The 25,783-nt window shown below is 34.2% G+C and overlaps 3 protein-coding genes and 1 long non-coding RNA gene across 39 annotated transcripts in view; 3 read left to right on the top strand and 1 right to left on the bottom strand.

The window, feature by feature from the left end:
• Positions 1 to 25,783, top strand: part of LOC127876067 (PHD finger protein rhinoceros-like) — an 88,548-nt gene that overhangs the window by 16,538 nt on the left and 46,227 nt on the right. For 22 of the 36 annotated variants that reach the window (XR_008047631.1, XM_052420962.1, XM_052420963.1 and 19 more), the window contains 5 exons: positions 26 to 97; positions 791 to 871; positions 3,482 to 3,532; positions 18,392 to 18,460; positions 18,987 to 19,052. Coding sequence is in view for 35 of the 36 variants with exons in the window: in XM_052420962.1 (XP_052276922.1) it covers positions 26 to 97; positions 791 to 871; positions 3,482 to 3,532; positions 18,392 to 18,460; positions 18,987 to 19,052 (339 nt within the window). In the remaining variant the exon portion in view is untranslated. Of the gene's footprint in view, positions 1 to 25; positions 98 to 790; positions 872 to 3,481; positions 3,533 to 18,391; positions 18,461 to 18,986; positions 19,053 to 19,180; positions 19,244 to 19,419; positions 19,486 to 20,266; positions 20,333 to 21,071; positions 21,129 to 25,783 lie in introns of all 36 variants that reach the window. The other 14 variants (XM_052420937.1, XM_052420948.1, XM_052420936.1 and 11 more) reach the window with 12 other exon arrangements.
• Positions 4,082 to 6,640, top strand: LOC127876072 (uncharacterized). The gene is made up of 2 exons (XR_008047632.1): positions 4,082 to 5,114; positions 5,652 to 6,640. It is a non-coding gene; the product is annotated as an uncharacterized LOC127876072 (long non-coding RNA).
• LOC127876071 (uncharacterized) lies at positions 11,033 to 13,859 on the bottom strand. Its single transcript, XM_052420980.1, has 2 exons — positions 12,643 to 13,859; positions 11,033 to 12,490 (listed from the first exon to the last, which is right to left on the bottom strand). Exon 2 carries the CDS (start codon positions 12,006 to 12,008, stop codon positions 11,106 to 11,108), a length of 903 nt encoding a protein of 300 aa, XP_052276940.1. The 5' UTR covers positions 12,009 to 12,490; positions 12,643 to 13,859; the 3' UTR covers positions 11,033 to 11,105.
• LOC127876070 (uncharacterized) lies at positions 21,229 to 24,558 on the top strand. The gene is made up of 2 exons (XM_052420979.1): positions 21,229 to 23,641; positions 23,794 to 24,558. The coding sequence occupies exon 1, from the start codon at positions 21,272 to 21,274 to the stop codon at positions 22,253 to 22,255; it is 984 nt and encodes a 327-aa protein (XP_052276939.1). The 5' UTR covers positions 21,229 to 21,271; the 3' UTR covers positions 22,256 to 23,641; positions 23,794 to 24,558.

Consider the following 25,783-nt stretch of genomic DNA (forward strand, 5'->3'; position numbering starts at 1 on the left):
ATTACACGCACATGCATTTTTGTAGACCGGACACCAGATATCATGAGTAAAAGAAAGTTAGACGATCTTCCTCCGAGTACTTCACAGAGTTCCCAAGGTAAATAATACACGGCGCAATTTATTAAACAAAAACATTGTTTTGTTAGGTTTATTGTTTGAATGCTTTCGGAGGATAAACATGAACTGAAGTATGAACGCTTATAAAACGCACACTGTTACAAAGAGCAAATTGTGAAAATGAGTTGTGCATTACCTTGTAAGAACAGGATCGATTAGTCATATCGTTTTATAGTCGATGGAATGCTGTACGAATCCATGGTCACTGAATTCGGAATCCTATTTTTTATTTTTTGACTTCTTTAAAAATATTAGCGAACGGTCTATTTCATGCCTTACTGTAATTATATTTGAAATAATACGCATACAGATGAATTTTCCGAGCCGAGACCACCTCCATCAACGCAAAGAATGTACGAAGAAATGACTCGCATGTTTAACACTGGCTAAGGTGAAAATAATTCTTACACGATTCATTTTGATATTTTCATTGTTAGCGAACAATATTGGCGCAGTGCAACAACCAAAGAAAATCAATCATCAATGAAAGAAAGCCGGAACAGAGAGGAGTAAATAAAGTTCATTTAAATTAACTTTTTGCACATACGTGTATTTAGCAATTGGTCATTAAATTATTTTTGTTAATGTTTAGCGAAGGGAAAAGTATAAGAATGTGTTTTCTTGGATCACGAGAAGTAAACATGTTTTAATAATTTAAAGTTAATTGATTTAGGTAACTTTTCGACATCTAACCCAGCTTTCAAGACCTATAGAATGTTCGAGGACTTTGCTGGTATGGCAAACGGGGCAGAAGGTAAACAAAAATCGAGCCTTTCAAGACATTTCACTTATACTGTAGATAAGATGCCCATTTGTCCAAGATGTATATAATATTTAAGTATTTGACAAATTAATATAATGTTTTTCATTTTATTAATAATCAATTTCAACGAATCAAATACTTCGATTGCAAAGGTAATAGGCTATTGCTTACCAATCTTGGTCAGAAATTGTATCTACATGATGTCTAGGCCAAGTTCGAACGTGGGCCTTGCCGGGTCAAAAACTAGGTCACGGGGTCACTTAGTGCGTTTTAAACATTCAGCATGTTGTTCGCTCTCTAATTCAAGTAGTTTTCATCCGATTTTTACCAAACTTGGTCAGAAGTTGTATCTAGATGATCTTAAGGCCATGTTCGAACATGGCCCTTGCCTGATCAAAAACAAGGTCAAAGGGTCACCTTGTGCGTGTTTTAAAATTCAGCATGGTGTCCGCTGTCTGATTCAAGTAGCTTTCATCCGATCTTCACCAAACTTAATCAGAAGTTGTATCTACATTATGTCTAGGCCAAGTTCGAACATGGGCCTTGCCGCGTCAAAAACTTGGTCACGGGGTCACTTAGTGCGTTTTAAACATTCAGCATGTTGTCCGCTATCTAATTCAAGTAGTTTTCATCCGATCTTCACCAAACTTGGTCAGAAGTTGAATCTAGATGATCTTAAGGCCAAGTTAGAACATGGTCTTGCCGGGTCAAAAACTAGGTCACGGGGATACTAAGTGCGTTTTTTAAAATTCAGCATGGTGTCCGCTCTCTAATTCAAGTAGTTTTCATCCGATCTTCACCAAAGTTAATCAGAAGTTGTATCTACATTATGTCTAGGCCAAGTTCGAACATGGGCCTTGCCGGGTTAAAACAAGGTCACGGGGTCACTTAGTGCGTTTTAAACATTCAGCATGTTGTCCGCTCTCTAATTCAAGTAGTTTTTATCCGATCTTCACCCAACTTGGTCAGAAGTTAAACCTAGATGATCTTAAGGCCAGGTTTGAACATGGCCCTTGCCGGGTCAAAAACTAGGTCACGGGGTTACTTTGTGCTTTTTTAACATTCAGCATGGTGGCCTCTCTCAAATTCAAGTAGTTTTCATCCGATCTTCACCAAACTTAGTCAGAAGTTTTATCTAGATAATCTGAAGGCCAAGTTGGAACATGGGCCATGCCAGATAAAAAACTAGGTCACAGGGTCACTTAGTATGTTTTCCACATTGAGCATGGTGTCCGCTCTCTGTTTCAAGCGGTTCAAATCCGATCTTCACCACACTTGGTCAGAAGTTGTAACTAGATGATGCGTAGGTCAAGTTTGAACATGGGCCATGCCGGGTCAAAAACTAGGTCACAGGGTCACATAGTGTGTTTTAAACCTCACCATGTTGTCCGCTCTCTAATTCAAGTAGTTTTTATCCAATCGTCACCAAAATTGGTCAGAAATTGTATCTTGATAATGTCTAGGGCAAGTTTGAATATGGGTCATGCCAGGTCAAAAACAAGGTCACGGGGTCACTTAGTGCGTTTTAAACATCACAATAATGTCCGCTCTCTAATTCTAGTAGTTTTCATCCAATCTTCACCAAACTTGGTCAGAAGTTGTATCTAGACGATGTCTAGGCCAAGTTCGAATATTGGTCATGCCGGGTCAAAAACAAGGTCACGGGGTATTTTAGTGCGTTTTAAACCTCACCAGGTTGTCCGTTGTCTAATTCAAGTAGTTTTCATCCTATCCTCACTAAACTTGGTCACAAGTTTTATCTAAATGAACTCTAGGACGAGTTTGAACATGGGCCATTCTGGGCCTAAAACTTGGTTACGGGGTCACTTAGTGCGTTATTTAACATTCAGCATGGTGTCCGCTCTCTAATTCAAGTAGTTTACATCCGATCTACACCAAACTTGGTCAGAAGTTTTATGGAGATGATCTTAAGGCCAAGTTAGAACATGGACCTTTCTGGGTCAAAAACTAGGTCAATGGGTAACTTAGTGCGTTTTAAAAATTGAGCATGGTGTCCGCTGTTTTATGTGAAGACGACATGTAAAATATTATGTGTCGATGCGGCATGTGGGGGTATTCGTCACGTCTGTGACAAAGCTCTAGTTCATGTTTGTTTATATTCGCTGTATGGATCAGTCTCGATACAACAATATCGGAACTCATCTTTTCTTGTTAGTGTACCTGCCCTTAGTAAACATCAAACGAAAGCGTTTCAATTTGAGCATGAACAAGTTAATTTATGGTTAAAACAAACTTTTTCAATTCAAATAAAGGAATAATTTTGCTAAGTAAAACGTTTATGAAATGTGATGCTTAACGGACAGTTTCACATTTTAGATGTTGAAAACACACATTAATACTTAACCGGTCTTATCATATATTTTAGGTTATTTTAATTCTTTATCCTTGTAAAATACCATATGACTTATTGTGCAAAAGTAATGCGATAACGCCATCATTTGGAATGCATTTGCAATTTATACAAAAACAAATTGACGTTAGCTTCACGATTGGAATAGCTGGAACGTCTGAAGCTGTCCCAACTATTGTTGTGTTTATAAATGTATGTATCATTGTGATTTATACATACGTTTTTACCAGAGGAGGAAAAGAAGCCCATCACTATTGGATCGTCGATGGCGAAACCGAGAGGTATAAACACTTATCACAAGTGATAAATTCATCGTAAATTATTCGTCGTTTAGGCAGGGGTCATGCCTCCGGTGAGTTCAGACCACTGAACCCTCGCAATAGACTAGATGAGTGAACAGTAGTATATAGAGGATAGTTATTAGCTTGTATTGACTGCGTGTTGTACATTGCCATCGTGAGCACAAGGAACACCAGTATGACCATCGTTGCTAGAGGACTTGTTAGTTGGTATACGGTGAATACTTCAAAATACAGGAGGCGTCTCATTAAAGAGACGACCTTGTGTCCCCAAGTTCACTGAACATCGGTTAAACGTGTCATCTTATGGTTTAACGCAGTGTTGAACCTTGGAACACTGAGTACAGTCGCCAGTATGTTTCCACTAGGACCGTAATAGTTTAAATAAAGGGCTTTACATCTAACCAAACGTAACCATTTTATACCGTAAGTGTGTGGTAAACTTAAAAAAAGCCAAAAATGTTTGCCGGATTTTTAAAGGTGTACTAGGGGATGCGGCAGGTGGCCTGGAAGGAATCGGTACGTAAGAAAACTGGTTTAAAACAACAAAGCTTTGTTTTCGCTTATATGCGGTTATTGAAGTTGAGTCCTTTAGATAGTTTTTGTGTAAATATGCAATGTTTTAACATGTTCTTAAATCTATTTGTGTTAAATTGGTTAATCGACATTTTCCCAGTCGCAATGTTGGGAATTTGAGTAAAGGATCTGATTAAGATTGGTCACCGGCATTGGTCTCTGTCACAAGAAAGCTTTACAAAACCTCGAAAGTCAAAATCTGACTAAAATAATTTTATATTGTTTTTACGACATAGCATACATGTACAAGGATCGGTTTTAAGAACTTTACTTTGAATAATGATTTGATAGTGTCCAAATGGTCACTACACTATGTTGTACATAAAATTTAATTTCAATTTAGGTGGCGATATTTTAATTGTTTAAAATAATAACTGATCACAGGGGAAAAATCACAGGGACTGAGCAAATACGCGAACCTTTCTGGTTTTGTATAAAAATAAAACATAATCAAAATATATTTATTTTGTGGTTTTTCTAACAACAGCGCAGACTTTTGCTGTTCGAGTTTTGGTTAACGCGTATTTTCTTCAATTTTACAAGACGATAGCGATTACACGGTTTATTGCTTTATTGATAACCGTTACACTACAGTCACTTATTAAGGCAGTAGGTGCCTAGTGAGATCGGGAATAGTCAGTCGATATCGCCGTATTCGGAAAGCATTTCGGCTTTAAGCGATATCTACGGTAAAGTCCGGAAATAATACTAAATACACAAAATAAATTTGTATTTTTTTATTTAAGAGTTTAATTTGCTTATCTCTTTAAGATTTAATAACTATACAATATAAATATAAGTTAAATTAATTCGTTTCATAAAATATTTGTGTCCATGACGTCACGATTGTTGACATTTTCTTAGCAAAATGAAAGTGCGAAATAATAGCGAGCGATTTGCAAAATCGAAAAAGAAGCAAACACCGATCGATAATGTCAACTGCGTCGTCTAGTAAGGCTGCCATTGATGCTTATGAGAAAGAAATGGAGTAAGTGTAAAAACTAACTTTTAATACAATGTTATTGACTATTCTGGTGCCATATTTTAGTATTTTTTCTTATCAACTGTCTTTTTATTTCCTATTCCTGATGAACATGAAACATATTAATAATAATGGTTTTATTAAAGGCTCTGTGTTCATAGTTTGGTAAAATTACATTTTTAAAAAGATTTTTGGTTAGAACCCCAGGGCAGGCACATTATTAAAAAAAAATTGTGATTGTTATTATAAACATGATAAGGTATTCCAAATATTACAATTTTTAAAATAAATTCATTACTTTTAGTAATAAATCTTATGGAGGAGCATAGGTATATTACAATTCTGAGCTATTCATATAAATGGTGAATTCTTTTCACACGCTATCATTTTAGTTCAACGACTTGTCAATATGTATTGTGTTTGTTATGCTGAAAATTGATTTTTCTCATAACCAACGATCATATACGACGTCAGAATGAAACTTAAAGGGGAATTATAAAATTAATGAAATAAGCATTGTGTGAATTTAATTTTGTATTTCAGTTCGAGGTACAGTAATGCCTGATGTTACTTAGATTGCTGCTGTGCGTTTGAAGACGGGTTTTAAGTTCTTGACATATGCGAAGACAACAGTGCCAATTTCTTCCGAAGCTCAGAAAGTGATTGGCATCTCTGTTGATCATGGCATAATGCGTGTAAATGGTGGAAGTGTTGATAGTCTATCAATTAAAACTTCTCTACATGATTGTATGATGTGGCTTGCAAAGTTTCCCAGAGCCATTTGTGTTGCTCATTATGGGCGCAGGTTTGATTTTCCGGTTTTGGTTAGTGCATTGCTGAACACACACTGCATTGCAACGTTTGTAATTGTGTAAGCAGTTTTGTTTACTCTTTGCCGGTTTTCAAACATCGTATCCTTGACAGTCACACAAACAGGAAGATCTAGTGAACGTGTTCTCCAGGCAACCTGCAAGGCCCACAGTGATCCTGATGATGTTGAAGCACTGGGATCTTTGCTAAAACATGTTAAATTACTGACAATATGGCCCACATCTTTACTGTTACTGCAATCCATAATTCAGTTTGTTTAAGTCGTGAAAAGCCCTAAAGGCAAAGAACATTAGATTGTTAGAAGTGCTGTTGCATAGAGGAACTCTAAAGCGACAAACAGCTGAAAACATTGCGGGATATGGACTTACCTTGTGTTATTTGAAAGCCATATTTACTAGTTCCGGAAATGATGACTTAAGGGATACTTTCATTGCTAAAAACAATGAGGGACTACCAAAATTCACAAACGCAAAAACATATTTTATCTGAAGTGGTCCCTAAAATCGGTCAGTTTTTCAGTGACGAAAAGTCACGGAACGAGATAATATGGCTATCAAATGACACGCAGCAAGTCAAAATCACGCAATGGCTGTATACTGATACTAAATTATGTACATCTGGTTGTCATTAATCTGGATGTTTTTATTAAAATATAAGTTGTATATTATTGTGCTACATGATTAGAGAAACATGATAACTTATACATATTTATGCTACGTAATATTGGGACAACTTTAACATTTTGTGGTGAACTGCGCCTGTAGTCATATGTTGCCTTTTGACTTTAGGTAACCTAAAGATTGTAGTATTAGCTCGGCTGTTTTCGGAGAAAACTCCGAGGTTTTGTCATAGCCTTTTTGTCGTCCGCCGGCCGACGTCCGCCGTCGTGCTAAAACCTTTGCATTGGCTCTAACATCATAGTGCTTCAACATACAACTTTGAAAATTCATATGTACATGCACCTTGATGAGATCTACATGCCACACCCATTTTTGGGTCACTAGGTCAAAGGTCAAGGTCACTGTGACCTCTAATATAAAACTTTAACTTTGCCTCCAACATCATAGTGCTTCCATCTACAACTTTGAAACTTCATATGTACATGCACCTTGATGAGTTCTACACACCACACCCATTTTTTGGTCACTAGGTCAATGGTCAAGGTAACTGTGACCTCTAATATAAAACTTTAACTTTGCCTCTAACATCACAGTACTTCCACCTACAACTTTGAAACGTCATATGTAGATGCAACTTGATGAGTTCTACATGCCACACCCATTTTGGGTTACTAGGTCAAAGGTCAAGGTCACTGTGACCTCTAAAAAAATATTCTTACAAGCTTTCGCAGCCGAGCGTGTCACCCATTATGCGGTGCTCTTGTTAATGTATTATTATATCAAAATTAATTCATAGTTAGCTAAATTTCTTTACATGTCATGGATTATAACTGTAGCTTTCAATAAGAAACTAGAAAAAACCCAAATATAAGTGATATACAAATTTATACTTAAATTCATTGCGTTAAAATGAATTGGGGTAGGCATACTCAAAGTAAAATTTCTTGAGTTAGGAATGGTAAAACTTAATGAAATTCATTCAGTAAGTAGAAAATATGCTGTGTTAAATAAATATGTACAATATATGCATTTCATTATACGCATTATGCCATGATCAACAGAGATGCCAATCACTTTCTGAGCTTCGGAAGAAATTGGCACTGTTGTCTTCGCATATGTCAAGAACTTAAAACCCGTCTTCAAACGCACAGCAGCAATCTAAGTAACATCAGGCATTACTGTACCTCGAACTGAAATACAAAATTAAATTCACACAATGCTTATTTCATTAATTTTATAATTCCCCTTTAATTCCCCTTTAAGTTTCATTCTGACGTCGTATATGATCGTTGGTTATGAGAAAAATCAATTTTCAGCATAACAAACACAATACATATTGACAAGTCGTTGAACTAAAATGATAGCGTGTGAAAAGAATTCACCATTTATATGAATAGCTCAGAATTGTAATATACCTATGCTCCTCCATAAGATTTATTACTAAAAGTAATGAATTTATTTTAAAAATTGTAATATTTGGAATACCTTATCATGTTTATAATAACAATCACAATTTTTTTTTAATAATGTGCCTGCCCTGGGGTTCTAACCAAAAATCTTTTTAAAAATGTAATTTTACCAAACTATGAACACAGAGCCTTTAATAAAACCATTATTATTAATATGTTTCATGTTCATCAGGAATAGGAAATAAAAAGACAGTTGATAAGAAAAAATACTAAAATATGGCACCAGAATAGTCAATAACATTGTATTAAAAGTTAGTTTTTACACTTACTCCATTTCTTTCTCATAAGCATCAATGGCAGCCTTACTAGACGACGCAGTTGACATTATCGATCGGTGTTTGCTTCTTTTTCGATTTTGCAAATCGCTCGCTATTATTTCGCACTTTCATTTTGCTAAGAAAATGTCAACAATCGTGACGTCATGGACACAAATATTTTATGAAACGAATTAATTTAACTTATATTTATATTGTATAGTTATTAAATCTTAAAGAGATAAGCAAATTAAACTCTTAAATAAAAAAATACAAATTTATTTTGTGTATTTAGTATTATTTCCGGACTTTACCGTAGATATCGCTTAAAGCCGAAATGCTTTCCGAATACGGCGATATCGACTGACTATTCCCGATCTCACTAGGCACCTACTGCCTTAATAAGTGACTGTAGTGTAACGGTTATCAATAAAGCAATAAACCGTGTAATCGCTATCGTCTTGTAAATTTGAAGAAAATACGCGTTAACCAAAACTCGAACAGCAAAAGTCTGCGCTGTTGTTAGAAAAACCACAAAATAAATATATTTTGATTATGTTTTATTTTTATACAAAACCAGAAAGGTTCGCGTATTTGCTCAGTCCCTGTGATTTTTCCCCTGTGATCAGTTATTATTTTAAACAATTAAAATATCGCCACCTAAATTGAAATTAAATTTTATGTACAACATAGTGTAGTGACCATTTGGACACTATCAAATCATTATTCAAAGTAAAGTTCTTAAAACCGATCCTTGTACATGTATGCTATGTCGTAAAAACAATATAAAATTATTTTAGTCAGATTTTGACTTTCGAGGTTTTGTAAAGCTTTCTTGTGACAGAGACCAATGCCGGTGACCAATCTTAATCAGATCCTTTACTCAAATTCCCAACATTGCGACTGGGAAAATGTCGATTAACCAATTTAACACAAATAGATTTAAGAACATGTTAAAACATTGCATATTTACACAAAAACTATCTAAAGGACTCAACTTCAATAACCGCATATAAGCGAAAACAAAGCTTTGTTGTTTTAAACCAGTTTTCTTACGTACCGATTCCTTCCAGGCCACCTGCCGCATCCCCTAGTACACCTTTAAAAATCCGGCAAACATTTTTGGCTTTTTTTAAGTTTACCACACACTTACGGTATAAAATGGTTACGTTTGGTTAGATGTAAAGCCCTTTATTTAAACTATTACGGTCTAGTGGAAACATACTGGCGACTGTACTCAGTGTTCCAAGGTTCAACACTGCGTTAAACCATAAGATGACACGTTTAACCGATGTTCAGTGAACTTGGGGACACAAGGTCGTCTCTTTAATGAGACGCCTCCTGTATTTTGAAGTATTCACCGTATACCAACTAACAAGTCCTCTAGCAACGATGGTCATACTGGTGTTCCTTGTGCTCACGATGGCAATGTACAACACGCAGTCAATACAAGCTAATAACTATCCTCTATATACTACTGTTCACTCATCTAGTCTATTGCGAGGGTTCAGTGGTCTGAACTCACCGGAGGCATGACCCCTGCCTAAACGACGAATAATTTACGATGAATTTATCACTTGTGATAAGTGTTTATACCTCTCGGTTTCGCCATCGACGATCCAATAGTGATGGGCTTCTTTTCCTCCTCTGGTAAAAACGTATGTATAAATCACAATGATACATACATTTATAAACACAACAATAGTTGGACAGCTTCAGACGTTCCAGCTATTCCAATCGTGAAGCTAACGTCAATTTGTTTTTGTATAAATTGCAAATGCATTCCAAATGATGGCGTTATCGCATTACTTTTGCACAATAAGTCATATGGTATTTTACAAGGATAAAGAATTAAAATAACCTAAAATATATGATAAGACCGGTTAAGTATTAATGTGTGTTTTCAACATCTAAAATGTGAAACTGTCCGTTAAGCATCACATTTCATAAACGTTTTACTTAGCAAAATTATTCCTTTATTTGAATTGAAAAAGTTTGTTTTAACCATAAATTAACTTGTTCATGCTCAAATTGAAACGCTTTCGTTTGATGTTTACTAAGGGCAGGTACACTAACAAGAAAAGATGAGTTCCGATATTGTTGTATCGAGACTGATCCATACAGCGAATATAAACAAACATGAACTAGAGCTTTGTCACAGACGTGACGAATACCCCCACATGCCGCATCGACACATAATATTTTACATGTCGTCTTCACATAAAACAGCGGACACCATGCTCAATTTTTAAAACGCACTAAGTTACCCATTGACCTAGTTTTTGACCCAGAAAGGTCCATGTTCTAACTTGGCCTTAAGATCATCTCCATAAAACTTCTGACCAAGTTTGGTGTAGATCGGATGTAAACTACTTGAATTAGAGAGCGGACACCATGCTGAATGTTAAATAACGCACTAAGTGACCCCGTAACCAAGTTTTAGGCCCAGAATGGCCCATGTTCAAACTTGTCCTAGAGTTCATTTAGATAAAACTTGTGACCAAGTTTAGTGAGGATAGGATGAAAACTACTTGAATTAGACAACGGACAACCTGGTGAGGTTTAAAACGCACTAAAATACCCCGTGACCTTGTTTTTGACCCGGCATGACCAATATTCGAACTTGGCCTAGACATCGTCTAGATACAACTTCTGACCAAGTTTGGTGAAGATTGGATGAAAACTACTAGAATTAGAGAGCGGACATTATTGTGATGTTTAGACATCAAAAATACACCGGTACAATGTAAAGCAAAGTATTGGATATTTTATAAGACAAAATACAGCAAGAGGCTGTGCATAAGTATATACAAAAGTCCTACCCTAATCATAATACGTATTATAAGTATTTCTTATTTCCCATGCTTTAAAAATAAACATAGCTAAATTTTTAACTATATTGCTATTTTGAGAGGTCAATAAATCTATAAACTTTAACATATTTGGTCTTACGTAATAACATGGTTTTAAATAAGCTTTTCTTACATCAGTATATAATGTACACTCCATAACAAAGTGGTATTCGTCTTCTAAGACATTGCATAAAGTACATTTTCTTTCTTCATAAGGAATAGCTATTGGTTTTTGCCATCTACCCGTTTCAACTTTAAGCTTATGTGCAGAGACTCTTAATCTAGAGAGTGCCATTCTGTACTTTGGGATATTTACATCACTTAAATAGGATTTAAATTTAAAATCGGATATTAATATGTATGTTTTTGCTCTAGTTGATTCACTCAATTCGGTTTTCCAATTTTGTATAAACATATCTGTAACTCTTACTCTAAAAATTTTCAAAAATATTTCTACATCCCCTACCCCTTGGTTCAGCCACACATCGTTAAAACCACAATTATCTAATAGACTTTTTACCATGTAGGCCCAAGATCTGTTATTAGGGTACGTTTCTAATTCTCGGAACATACTATCATAAACAAGTTTTACATATTTAATATCATGTGTGTTTACTATCTTTAACCAATATCTAATTACATTAATGCTATGTCTGACGGATAAAGACGTTCTTCCCAATTCTCCATATATAAAGTTATTCTGTGTTTGCCTTCGTACTCTTAATAATAATTTGCAATAATTTAAATGTATTCGTTCTATCTTTATATTGCTCTGTAAACCCCATATTTCGGACCCATAACTTAAAACCGGATAAATTAATTTATCAAATATTTCTAATCTGTGTTGTATTGTAATGTTATAAAATTTCGACATATATTGTCTTAACTTAAAAATAGCTTTCAAAGATTGTCCACACAGACTATCAAACGTTTTAGAAAAAGAGCCCCCTGAGGAAAAGACAAAACCCAAATATGTAAAGTTATCAACAATTTCTTATACATTGTTATTATATAACAAGATGTGTTTGTGAAACACAATGTCCCCCTATATGGTGTTTGACCTTGTAGGATGACCTTGAACTTGACCCTTCACCACTCAAAATGTGCAGCTCCATGAGATACACATGCATTTCAAATATAAAATTGCTAGCTTCAATATTGCAGATGTGACATTACATGAGCAATTTTGACCCAAATATTTGACCTTGAAGGATGACCTTGACCTTGACCTTTCACCACTCAAAATGTGCAGCTCCATAAGATACACATGCATGCCAAATATCAAGTTGCTATCTTCAATATTGCAAAAGTATTCATAAAATTAGCGATTTGAGCCACATACATTTGACCTCTGACCTTGAAGGATGACCTTGACCTTGACCTTTCACCGCTCAAATTGTGCAGCTCCATGAGATACACATGCATGCCAAATATCAAGTTGCTATCTTCAATATTGCAAAAGTACTCATAAAATGAGCGATTTTGGCCACATATATTTGACATCTGACCTTGAAGGATGACCTTGACCTTGACCTTTCACCACTCAAATTGTGCAGCTCCATGAGATACACATGCATGCCAAATATCAAGTTGCTATCTTGAAAATTGAAATACTGCAAAAGTGTACATTAAATGAGCGATTTTGACCCATATATTTGACCTTTGACCTTGAAGGATGACCTTGACCTTGACCTTTTACCACTCAAAATGTGCAGCTCTATGAGATACATATGCATGCCAAATATCAAGTTCCTATCTTCAATATTGCAAAAGTTATTGCAAATGTTAAAGTTGGCGCAAACCAACCAACCAACAGACCAACCAACAGACCAACAGACAGGGCAAATACAATATGTCCCCCACTACTATAGTGGGGGACATAAAAATCTCATATTTTGTCTAAGTCTTCCTCCTTTTTTAAAAACCATGACTTTAGTTTTTTGTGTATTAACCGTTAACTTCCATCGATCACAGTATTGTTTTAACAAATCTAATCCTATCTGTAAGCCAGTTTCACTTTCTGAAAACAAAACAATATCGTCAGCATATAACATTATTAATAATTTTAAGGTGTCTAGATTTATTCCATCATAATTATTTGTCAGCAAATATTCCTCAATGTCATTCAAATACATTGCAAATAAAAATGGAGACAATGATTCACCCTGACGTACCCCTAACAGGCATGTAAAACTATCGCTAACCTCATTGTCATATTTTACCATTGACTTAACAATACTATACATTGAACGAATAATGTTTAATATTTTCCCTCTAATACCAAGCTTTATCAGTTTATACCACAGAATATCTCTTACTACGTAATCAAATGCTTTTGTAAAATCTATAAATGTTACAAATAGTTTCTTTTTCTTATATAATACATGCTGTATTACGTTATGCAATACAAAAATATTATCTATTGTGCCCATGTTTTGTCTAAATCCTGCCTGAGCCTCAATGTAAACATTATACTTTTCCGCCCAGATTGTTAGCCGGTCATTTAAAACTTTTGTAAATAATTTGCCTAGTGCACTCAATAAAGTAATACCCCTGTAGTTATTCGTATTATTAACATCACCTTTCTTATGCAATGGGACCACATAACCCTCTGACCATGTTTCTGGGAAGTAACCCGAATCAAAACATTTATTAAATAATGTGCAAAGAACTGTCGCGAACATGTCTATTTCACATCCATACTTAAAAAAATCGTTAAGGAAGTTATCTGGACCACCCGATTTGCCATTTTTTAGTTTTTTACAACATTTTTTTTATTTCATGCGTGGTAATAATATTATTCAATTCTTCTGAGTGGTGAAAGGTCAAGGTCAAGGTCATCCTTCAAGGTCAGATGTCAAATATATGTGGCCAAAATCGCTCATTTTATGAGTACTTTTGCAATATTGAAGATAGCAACTTGATATTTGGCATGCATGTGTATCTCATGGAGCTGCACAATTTGAGCGGTGAAAGGTCAAGGTCAAGGTCATCCTTCAAGGTCAGAGGTCAAATGTATGTGGCTCAAATCGCTAATTTTATGAATACTTTTGCAATATTGAAGATAGCAACTTGATATTTGGCATGCATGTGTATCTTATGGAGCTGCACATTTTGAGTGGTGAAAGGTCAAGGTCAAGGTCATCCTTCAAGGTCAAATATTTGGGTCAAAATTGCTCATGTAATGTCACATCTGCAATATTGAAGCTAGCAATTTTATATTTGAAATGCATGTGTATCTCATGGAGCTGCACATTTTGAGTGGTGAAGGGTCAAGTTCAAGGTCATCCTACAAGGTCAAACACCATATAGGGGGACATTGTGTTTCACAAACACATCTTGTTATATAATAACAATGTATAAGAAATTGTTGATAACTTTACATATTTGGGTTTTGTCTTTTCCTCAGGGGGCTCTTTTTCTAAAACGTTTGATAGTCTGTGTGGACAATCTTTGAAAGCTATTTTTAAGTTAAGACAATATATGTCGAAATTTTATAACATTACAATACAACACAGATTAGAAATATTTGATAAATTAATTTATCCGGTTTTAAGTTATGGGTCCGAAATATGGGGTTTACAGAGCAATATAAAGATAGAACGAATACATTTAAATTATTGCAAATTATTATTAAGAGTACGAAGGCAAACACAGAATAACTTTATATATGGAGAATTGGGAAGAACGTCTTTATCCGTCAGACATAGCATTAATGTAATTAGATATTGGTTAAAGATAGTAAACACACATGATATTAAATATGTAAAACTTGTTTATGATAGTATGTTCCGAGAATTAGAAACGTACCCTAATAACAGATCTTGGGCCTACATGGTAAAAAGTCTATTAGATAATTGTGGTTTTAACGATGTGTGGCTGAACCAAGGGGTAGGGGATGTAGAAATATTTTTGAAAATTTTTAGAGTAAGAGTTACAGATATGTTTATACAAAATTGGAAAACCGAATTGAGTGAATCAACTAGAGCAAAAACATACATATTAATATCCGATTTTAAATTTAAATCCTATTTAAGTGATGTAAATATCCCAAAGTACAGAATGGCACTCTCTAGATTAAGAGTCTCTGCACATAAGCTTAAAGTTGAAACGGGTAGATGGCAAAAACCAATAGCTATTCCTTATGAAGAAAGAAAATGTACTTTATGCAATGTCTTAGAAGACGAATACCACTTTGTTATGGAGTGTACATTATATACTGATGTAAGAAAAGCTTATTTAAAACCATGTTATTACGTAAGACCAAATATGTTAAAGTTTATAGATTTATTGACCTCTCAAAATAGCAATATAGTTAAAAATTTAGCTATGTTTATTTTTAAAGCATGGGAAATAAGAAATACTTATAATACGTATTATGATTAGGGTAGGACTTTTGTATATACTTATGCACAGCCTCTTGCTGTATTTTGTCTTATAAAATATCCAATACTTTGCTTTACATTGTACCGATGTATGTTTGATGTCTATGATTCGAATGACCTGTGACTTTGTGTTTTTGCTTATTGTATTTGATATTTCATGTATACTCATGGGCATATTGCCTACTGTATTATCTAATAAACTAAACTGTATATCATATTACAAAAAACTATATATTTTGGATATAGGTTAAATCCATAGAAAACGCCCAACCGAGTCAAAGGGTAGGTGTATTCAACCAAGTATAAAAAGTTAACCGGCTGGTAAAAAGTTGTAAACTTTTGCAATTAGTTGTGATATAGAATTTACTATGTGGAAATAAAAACATATAAAAATAATAAAAGAAACAATGTTTCTTAAAAGTACCCATTAGGCTCCCACTACCTTAATATATTAGTTAGAAGGTGATTTTCTAGCGGTTCCGTAGTGTAGTGGTTACACGCTCGCTTCACATGTGAGAGGTCCAAGGTTCGAACCCCAGTAGAATCAAATTATTTTATTTGTGTTCTATGTTAAGTTTTTGTTTTGATGAAGACAGTATAGTTAAAATAAATATGCTGTTTTATTGTAACATTTTTTTGGTTTTATTATGCCCATGAAATATATGTGTGAGAGGGTGGGGGGGGGGGGGGGGTTCGTTAACACATAAAAACCTTTGTTCCACTATCCTAGCAACCACCTAGTTACTAATAAAGGCGCTATAGAGCGCGCAGCGCGACACGTATTATTTATTGTAATAATGAGTCTTGCTAAAGGAAGCAGCCGCTTATCAATGAGGAGCACCATCACAGCACCCCAGTCTCATAACTATGAAGTCCCCCTACAGGTTTTTGTTAAGGACCACATATAGAAGGCCGCAGGCCTGACCCGTATCTTGCCAGTGGTATGGACCCTTTGGTATGGACCTTTAACCCCGCTCACTATCCAGCGTTTGAACTACCGGGTTTACATTTAAACCGACTCTTAATAGCTTATAAATATCTTCGTTAGGTGTTTTTTCAAGCGGTGTCGTAGTGTGGTAGTTACACGCTCGCTTCGCATGTCAGAGGCTCAAGGTTCGAGCCCAAGTAGAATCAAATTATTTTATTTGTGTTCTATGTTAACTTTTTGTTTTGATGTAGACATTTTAGTTTAAATAAATATGCTGTTTTATTGTAACCATTTTTTGTTTTTAGTATTCCCATAAAATATATGTGTGAGAGGGTGTGGGTGGGTTCGTAAACACATTAAAACTTTTACAGTGTTTTCATATCAATGAGTACTCAACCCCTATCGTAAATGAGCAACGTAAGAATAAGTTCAGAATCATCTCCCCTTGAAGTTGAGAAAAATATGAAATTACGCTTACAAGATGAAGCAGATTTGTTAAAACCTACACAGTTCTGTTCCATTAAGGAAAACTGCACACGGATGACAGTAAAAAAGGAAACCAATATAAATAAAATTAACTAAGAAATATTCAAAATCAAGATGATGGTTATATGGGGGTTATAACACAACATCATAGATAATGGTTATTTGGGGGTTATAACACAAAATCATAGATAATGGTTATACCAGTATCTTTTTCTATTTTGTTTAAAATAATCGGCCAATATATTAATATTTACAGTAGAAAAAAATCGTTCCATGTAACTTCATTGGATGCCTTTTACACTGAAATTCCCGACGCCCTTTGAAGCTTTGCATCAATACTTATCTTCTGGTATATAATGTGTTGACCACGTAATTTATTTCGTGGTTCCGATAATGAGTATATGCTGACGTCACACATTTCAGGGCGTGGCAGAGGAATGGGGTTGGGTAGAGGATTTGAACTAATTACTGGATTCGACGACGAAGTTAATTAAGGTTGCGTTGTTTAGGAACAGTTACAACGTTTCCTGGTGTGTCTATAATGTTAAGTGGAACATTTCGAAATAAATGTTTGATGTGCAAAGAGTGTTTCATTTGTTCATTAGTTTTTAAGAAGCCTTTATTTAACAGCAAAATCAGCAAACAGTATTTAGCGCAAGTGCTTAAGACGTTATAATTAGCAAGCCAAACGTCGTACAACATATTCATCCCCGCTTAAAATACAGAGTTGTAGCGATTAAATCGTATTACTAATATTTCTTTAACAAATAGGGCGTGGAGGTATGATAAACATAACGACTCGTTACTACCCATCATTTTGTAATAATTCAGACCCGGTACAAAGTTTAGTTTATTTGATAATAAAGTAGGCAATAAGCCCATGAGTATACATTAAATGTAACGTACAATATACATAAAACAAAGTCACGGGACATTCAGATTATAAACATACAAAAATATATCGGTACATTGTAAAACAAAGTATTGGGTATTTTAAAAACGACTATATACAGTGAGAGGCTGTGCCTAAATATAGTCCAAAACTCCTACACTAATCGTAATATGTATTATAAGTATTTCTTTTTTCACATGGTTTATTAATAAGCGTAGCTTAATTTTTAACAATATTACTATTTTGAGAGGTCATTAAAATGAAATATATTGTGCTATGTTTACGATACAACATCTATCGATGAAAGTTTGGCAATTGCTATAAGAACACTGATTTTGTATGGGTTTACTTTATTTTACAAAATAGTTTGCGAAATATTCGTTGATTTTGAGTATTTTTGATACTTCAACATAAACGCCCAGTATCATTTAATAATAACTAGTTTGTTTTTGTGTGTTTAATACATGCCCATAAATCTGGGCTCAAGTGAAACTTTAAATGAAAAAAAAACTTACACTGTTCCTTACATTAACTACTACCTACATAAGTATTTGGGATTTACACAGGAGGACTGGGAGGAGCGCACAATGACCAGTTGCGTCCGTCGCTTGGAGCCCAAAGTCAGGCTTCGGCAGGTACGTATAAATAAAGTCTTAAAACTAGATGCCTTTCATCGTGTTTATGTTTAATGTTGAGCCGAATGTTTTGTCTTCCGTGTAAGTAGTCATGTGTGACATCTCCAAATACAATTTAGCGGATGTTATCAAGACAGTCTCTGCTGGTGATGTTTCTAGAGTGTGATTATTCCTGTAATTATACTAGGTAACTGTTTTAGAGAGTGTTTGCATATGATCCATACATACGGCTGGTGCATATACATATCGAGTTTGTTTCAACAGATACACAAACAGTCGAACATTCTTGAGGACAAGTTAAAATATTGATGGCAGTTTACTCGTAATAACATATAAATATCTTGTGCTGTCATTGACGAGTCATTGTTGCATCAATCTCGAACACGTATTCAAGTTGTATACGTTTCAGAGACAGTATACGAATGGATACTCTAACTATCTGATAATGTTATATTTAATGTACGTGGACAATTAATTATTGCTTCCTCAAATTGAACACGAATTTATTTATATTTATTTTTAACAGCGACAGGAGGCGCACCTTTAAACCAAAGTGTTTCTTCATTGGGTGCACACAATCCTGGTGGTGCAGGTTAGTGGTTATATTGAACATATGAAATATCTGGTTAATAATGCTTTTAACTATGTATTCTACACAATGAAGTATTCGTAAAATCGAGAAACCAGCACTGTAATGCATCGTCTATCCGTTATTTCTAGCAGTAATCGCTACATCAAACTCAATGTCGTCATTATTTGGCGGACACAACCTAGGCAGTGCAGGTAGGGTCATCTTTCATACACTCTGTTCTTATTTTCAATACAGGGCTATACATACAAGGGGCTACGTTTAGTCTCTACAATTAAACACACTGTATAGCGCATAATGTGTTTGAATTTTGTGCATTTCTGCACTTGTTTTTTTTTGTTCTTAGTGTATGTTTCTTCATTACAAACAGGGAGAGGCAGTGTTCCTTCTAACCAAATGGCCCCGTTCCTTGGCGAACAGAACCTTGGTAGTGCAGGTAATGCAACGAATTGAAAAATATCTAAACACATCAAGAAATATTTTAATTACGATATGTATTTATTAAATATATATCATGTTTTATTTTATCATTTCATTATGATATATTTTCGATATGAAGTTGTTCATCTTTCAATTAACAACGAGTTGTGATGCTAAGGATTTATACCGGTTTGGTGAGACGTTTCATAGCAACTCATCAATACCTTACCAATTTATGCCTAGTTGACTGTCCCATCCTTCTAAATTGGATCAATTTATTTCCAAAATTAGGGACGTCTAGTATATTTATTTCTATGATTATAATATTCCTTACAGAAATTCCTTTAAGCAAACAGCGCAGACCCTGATGAGACGCTGCATCATGGGGCTACGCTGTTTGCCAAGGCCTTTTTTCTAGACGCTAGGCATAAATGGGTTAAAATGAAAACCGATGAGTACATAACCATAATAGTAAGATACTTCGATTATAGTATGATTCTTCAAATGTGCAATATAAATATGTAATTTAACTGCATTGCGTTCTTATTTTGGGACTTCTATGTATATGAGTACGCAAGAGTTTCACAAGTTGTTTGTGTTCTTATAAATGTGAAGATCATTGATTATCATGTTGAAAGTTATTTGATATATATTATAATGACAGGTGTGTATACTTTATTGTTTGTTTGTATATAACACATTGTTGTCTATCAATGGAAATCCCCACAATCGCCGTTTCGAGCAACAGATGTTTTAATTAGTCGTTATGTTTTTATATCTGTATTAATTTACAACAGGTAGAGGAAGCTCTCCAGCAAACCAGGTATCACCATTGTTAGGGGCACAGAACCGGGGTGGAGCAGGTAAGGTACTTAGGCGTACATGATATGTGAAGGTTAAAATATAAGTTATAAATGTGTTGTTGAACAATACTTAAATCAAATATGCTATTAATTTCTGCTTGTTTGATGCTGATGGTATACACATGTAACATCCAGTAATGTATTAATGTATACGATCAATTCATATTCTCTCGTTTCAAAACGTTTTATAGTAATGACGTCATTGAGAAGACATGCAGTGCAAACACATTATTTTGATACACGCTCGAGTGAGGTTTGAGCTAAAGCCTACAAACACAGCCTTCTTCAATTAAAGTGTCACTATACTAATGTCTTTTTAAAGAGATTTTACATGCGTATATCGGTACTTCAAATAGATTTCAATTATAAAATGCACATTACTACAAATGTTTCCACGCGCCCGCAAAAATCGTTCCCGGACAACGACGTGTATTATACAAATGTTGTTGTTTGTATGTTGTTTATAAAAAAAACGAGACATACTTGTCAAGAAACCAATTACTACAACGTTTAAACGGTAATACTTTTTTTTAAAGAATTGCCTAATTACCGGCAATACGTCCCTTTATTAAATAATATTTACGAATGTTTTACTTGTTATTCTGAAGAAGCTAGTCTCGAAATAAACAGCTTTGTCAAAAAAACAGTTGTATTATTAGATATATTTTTCCTAAATATTTGAGAAAAGTGTGTTTGACACGATCAACTGTTTATAAGGCTTGTTTCGTTGTGTTAAAAGGTGCCCAGAATCCCATGGCACAGATGCAAAGGCTTCAGCAGATGCTTGGAGGCAAAGGTCATTATAACTATTATTGTTACCCTCAGTTTTGAAAGGTTTCTTCAAATGGCAACGGCACTTTTTTATTGGTATAGTAGGTATAAGGTAGTAGTAGGGAAATCCTAAATGATGATAATATCTTTGATATATTAACAAATGATATGATTTATTTTGAACAGGAGTATGGTAATGATTGTACATTTATAATGTGTGGGGATTTAAATGCACGGGTGGGAATTAAGCCAGATTATGCAGTATATGAAAATAAACATATTTTAGACATGTTGCCAGATGATTATGTTATGGATGATGCAATCGAAAGAAACAGTCAAGATAAAACAGTAAATGATTATGGCAAAATATTACTAGATTTTTGTATATCGACAGGTTTAAGGATAGTAAACGGCCGCTGTGGTACAGATAAAGGCATTGGTAAATTCACATGTGTAAACACACAAGGGTGTAGCGTTGTCGATTATGTTTTGTGTAAAAGCGATGTTCTTAAACTGTTTAAAACATTTGAAATTTACGATCCTAATATTGTGTCCGATCACTGTGTCATCTCGTTTAGTTTAAATATGCACACATTGGATAATTTTGTTGATGTCAAAAATAAAGGCGATCATGTTAAATTGTTATACAAATATAAATGGGATGATAGTAAAAAAGATTTGTACATGAATGTATTAAGCTCGGAAGAAAATACTATACATTTTGAATCTCTTTGTGGAAACATTCTTTTGTCAAACTCACATGAGGATTTGGATTTAAATGTTAAAACTTTTACAGATATATTGGATGGGGTATGTAAGCCTATATTTAAACATAATTTACATAGTAATTTTTTTAACCAAAATCACAATAAGGATGGTGTATACTTTGACCATGAGTGTAAAAATTTAAAGAATTATTATTATACTTCTCTTAATTATTACAGAAATAATCATTGCGATGATACAAGGAGGGACATGGTGGCAGCTAGATCAAATTATAAAAAATGTGTTAGAAATAAAAAATATGATTATGATAAACTGCAAACGCATAAATTGGAATTAGCCAGAAAAAATAATGCAAAGTTATTTTGGAAAATGTTAAAAGGATCGGTTGTGGGCAATGCAAGTTCTTTGTCATCAGATGATTTTTAAAATTATTTTAAATCGGTAAATGATCCCGATTCTGTGTTTTTTCAGCCAGATGAAGACATTTTATATTTTAACGAGAGATATCTAGGGGGAGAATTAAACATAATGTTTGAAGAATTGAATAATATTATTACCACGCATGAAATAAAAAAAATGTTGTAAAAAACTAAAAAATGGCAAATCGGGTGGTCCAGATAACTTCCTTAACGATTTTTTTAAGTATGGATGTGAAATAGACATGTTCGCGACAGTTCTTTGCACATTATTTAATAAATGTTTTGATTCGGGTTACTTCCCAGAAACATGGTCAGAGGGTTATGTGGTCCCATTGCATAAGAAAGGTGATGTTAATAATACGAATAACTACAGGGGTATTACTTTATTGAGTGCACTAGGCAAATTATTTACAAAAGTTTTAAATGACCGGCTAACAATCTGGGCGGAAAAGTATAATGTTTACATTGAGGCTCAGGCAGGATTTAGACAAAACATGGGCACAATAGATAATATTTTTGTATTGCATAACGTAATACAGCATGTATTATATAAGAAAAAGAAACTATTTGTAACATTTATAGATTTTACAAAAGCATTTGATTACGTAGTAAGAGATATTCTGTGGTATAAACTGATAAAGCTTGGTATTAGAGGGAAAATATTAAACATTATTCGTTCAATGTATAGTATTGTTAAGTCAATGGTAAAATATGACAATGAGGTTAGCGATAGTTTTACATGCCTGTTAGGGGTACGTCAGGGTGAATCATTGTCTCCATTTTTATTTGCAATGTATTTGAATGACATTGAGGAATATTTGCTGACAAATAATTATGATGGAATAAATCTAGACACCTTAAAATTATTAATAATGTTATATGCTGACGATATTGTTTTGTTTTCAGAAAGTGAAACTGGCTTACAGATAGGATTAGATTTGTTAAAACAATACTGTGATCGATGGAAGTTAACGGTTAATACACAAAAAACTAAAGTCATGGTTTTTAAAAAAGGAGGAAGACTTAGACAAAATATGAGATTTTTATGTCCCCCACTATAGTAGTGGGGGACATATTGTATTTGCCCTGTCTGTTGGTCTGTTGGTTGGTCTGTTGGTTGGTTGGTTTGCGCCAACTTTAACATTTGCAATAACTTTTGCAATATTGAAGATAGGAACTTGATATTTGGCATGCATATGTATCTCATAGAGCTGCACATTTTGAGTGGTAAAAGGTCAAGGTCAAGGTCATCCTTCAAGGTCAAAGGTCAAATATATGGGTCAAAATCGCTCATTTAATGTACACTTTTGCAGTATTTCAATTTTCAAGATAGCAACTTGATATTTGGCATGCATGTGTATCTCATGGAGCTGCACAATTTGAGTGGTGAAAGGTCAAGGTCAAGGTCATCCTTCAAGGTCAGATGTCAAATATATGTGGCCAAAATCGCTCATTTTATGAGTACTTTTGCAATATTGAAGATAGCAACTTGATATTTGGCATGCATGTGTATCTCATGGAGCTGCACAATTTGAGCGGTGAAAGGTCAAGGTCAAGGTCATCCTTCAAGGTCAGAGGTCAAATGTATGTGGCTCAAATCGCTAATTTTATGAATACTTTTGCAATATTGAAGATAGCAACTTGATATTTGGCATGCATGTGTATCTTATGGAGCTGCACATTTTGAGTGGTGAAAGGTCAAGGTCAAGGTCATCCTTCAAGGTCAAATATTTGGGTCAAAATTGCTCATGTAATGTCACATCTGCAATATTGAAGCTAGCAATTTTATATTTGAAATGCATGTGTATCTCATGGAGCTGCACATTTTGAGTGGTGAAGGGTCAAGTTCAAGGTCATCCTACAAGGTCAAACACCATATAGGGGGACATTGTGTTTCACAAACACATCTTGTTATATAATAACAATGTATAAGAAATTGTTGATAACTTTACATATTTGGGTTTTGTCTTTTCCTCAGGGGGCTCTTTTTCTAAAACGTTTGATAGTCTGTGTGGACAATCTTTGAAAGCTATTTTTAAGTTAAGACAATATATGTCGAAATTTTATAACATTACAATACAACACAGATTAGAAATATTTGATAAATTAATTTATCCGGTTTTAAGTTATGGGTCCGAAATATGGGGTTTACAGAGCAATATAAAGATAGAACGAATACATTTAAATTATTGCAAATTATTATTAAGAGTACGAAGGCAAACACAGAATAACTTTATATATGGAGAATTGGGAAGAACGTCTTTATCCGTCAGACATAGCATTAATGTAATTAGATATTGGTTAAAGATAGTAAACACATATGATATTAAATATGTAAAACTTGTTTATGATAGTATGTTCCGAGAATTAGAAACGTACCCTAATAACAGATCTTGGGCCTACATGGTAAAAAGTCTATTAGATAATTGTGGTTTTAACGATGTGTGGCTGAACCAAGGGGTAGGGGATGTAGAAATATTTTTGAAAATTTTTAGAGTAAGAGTTACAGATATGTTTATACAAAATTGGAAAACCGAATTGAGTGAATCAACTAGAGCAAAAACATACATATTAATATCCGATTTTAAATTTAAATCCTATTTAAGTGATGTAAATATCCCAAAGTACAGAATGGCACTCTCTAGATTAAGAGTCTCTGCACATAAGCTTAAAGTTGAAACGGGTAGATGGCAAAAACCAATAGCTATTCCTTATGAAGAAAGAAAATGTACTTTATGCAATGTCTTAGAAGACGAATACCACTTTGTTATGGAGTGTACATTATATACTGATGTAAGAAAAGCTTATTTAAAACCATGTTATTACGTAAGACCAAATATGTTAAAGTTTATAGATTTATTGACCTCTCAAAATAGCAATATAGTTAAAAATTTAGCTATGTTTATTTTTAAAGCATGGGAAATAAGAAATACTTATAATACGTATTATGATTAGGGTAGGACTTTTGTATATACTTATGCACAGCCTCTTGCTGTATTTTGTCTTATAAAATATCCAATACTTTGCTTTACATTGTACCGATGTATTTTTGATGTCTATGATTCGAATGACCTGTGACTTTGTGTTTTTGCTTATTGTATTTGATATTTCATGTATACTCATGGGCATATTGCCTACTGTATTATCTAATAAACTAAACTGTATATCATATTACAAAAAACTATATATTTTGGATATAGGTTAAATCCATAGAAAACGCCCAACCGAGTCAAAGGGTAGGTGTATTCAACCAAGTATAAAAAGTTAACCGGCTGGTAAAAAGTTGTAAACTTTTGCAATTAGTTGTGATATAGAATTTACTATGTGGAAATAAAAAACATATAAAAATAATAAAAGAAACAATGTTTCTTAAAAGTACCCATTAGGCTCCCACTACCTTAATATATTAGTTAGAAGGTGATTTTCTAGCGGTTCCGTAGTGTAGTGGTTACACGCTCGCTTCACATGTGAGAGGTCCAAGGTTCGAACCCCAGTAGAATCAAATTATTTTATTTGTGTTCTATGTTAAGTTTTT

This window comes from Dreissena polymorpha, chromosome 4, assembly GCF_020536995.1.
Source record: "Dreissena polymorpha isolate Duluth1 chromosome 4, UMN_Dpol_1.0, whole genome shotgun sequence".
In the NCBI taxonomy this organism is placed as follows: Eukaryota; Metazoa; Mollusca; class Bivalvia; order Myida; family Dreissenidae; genus Dreissena; species Dreissena polymorpha.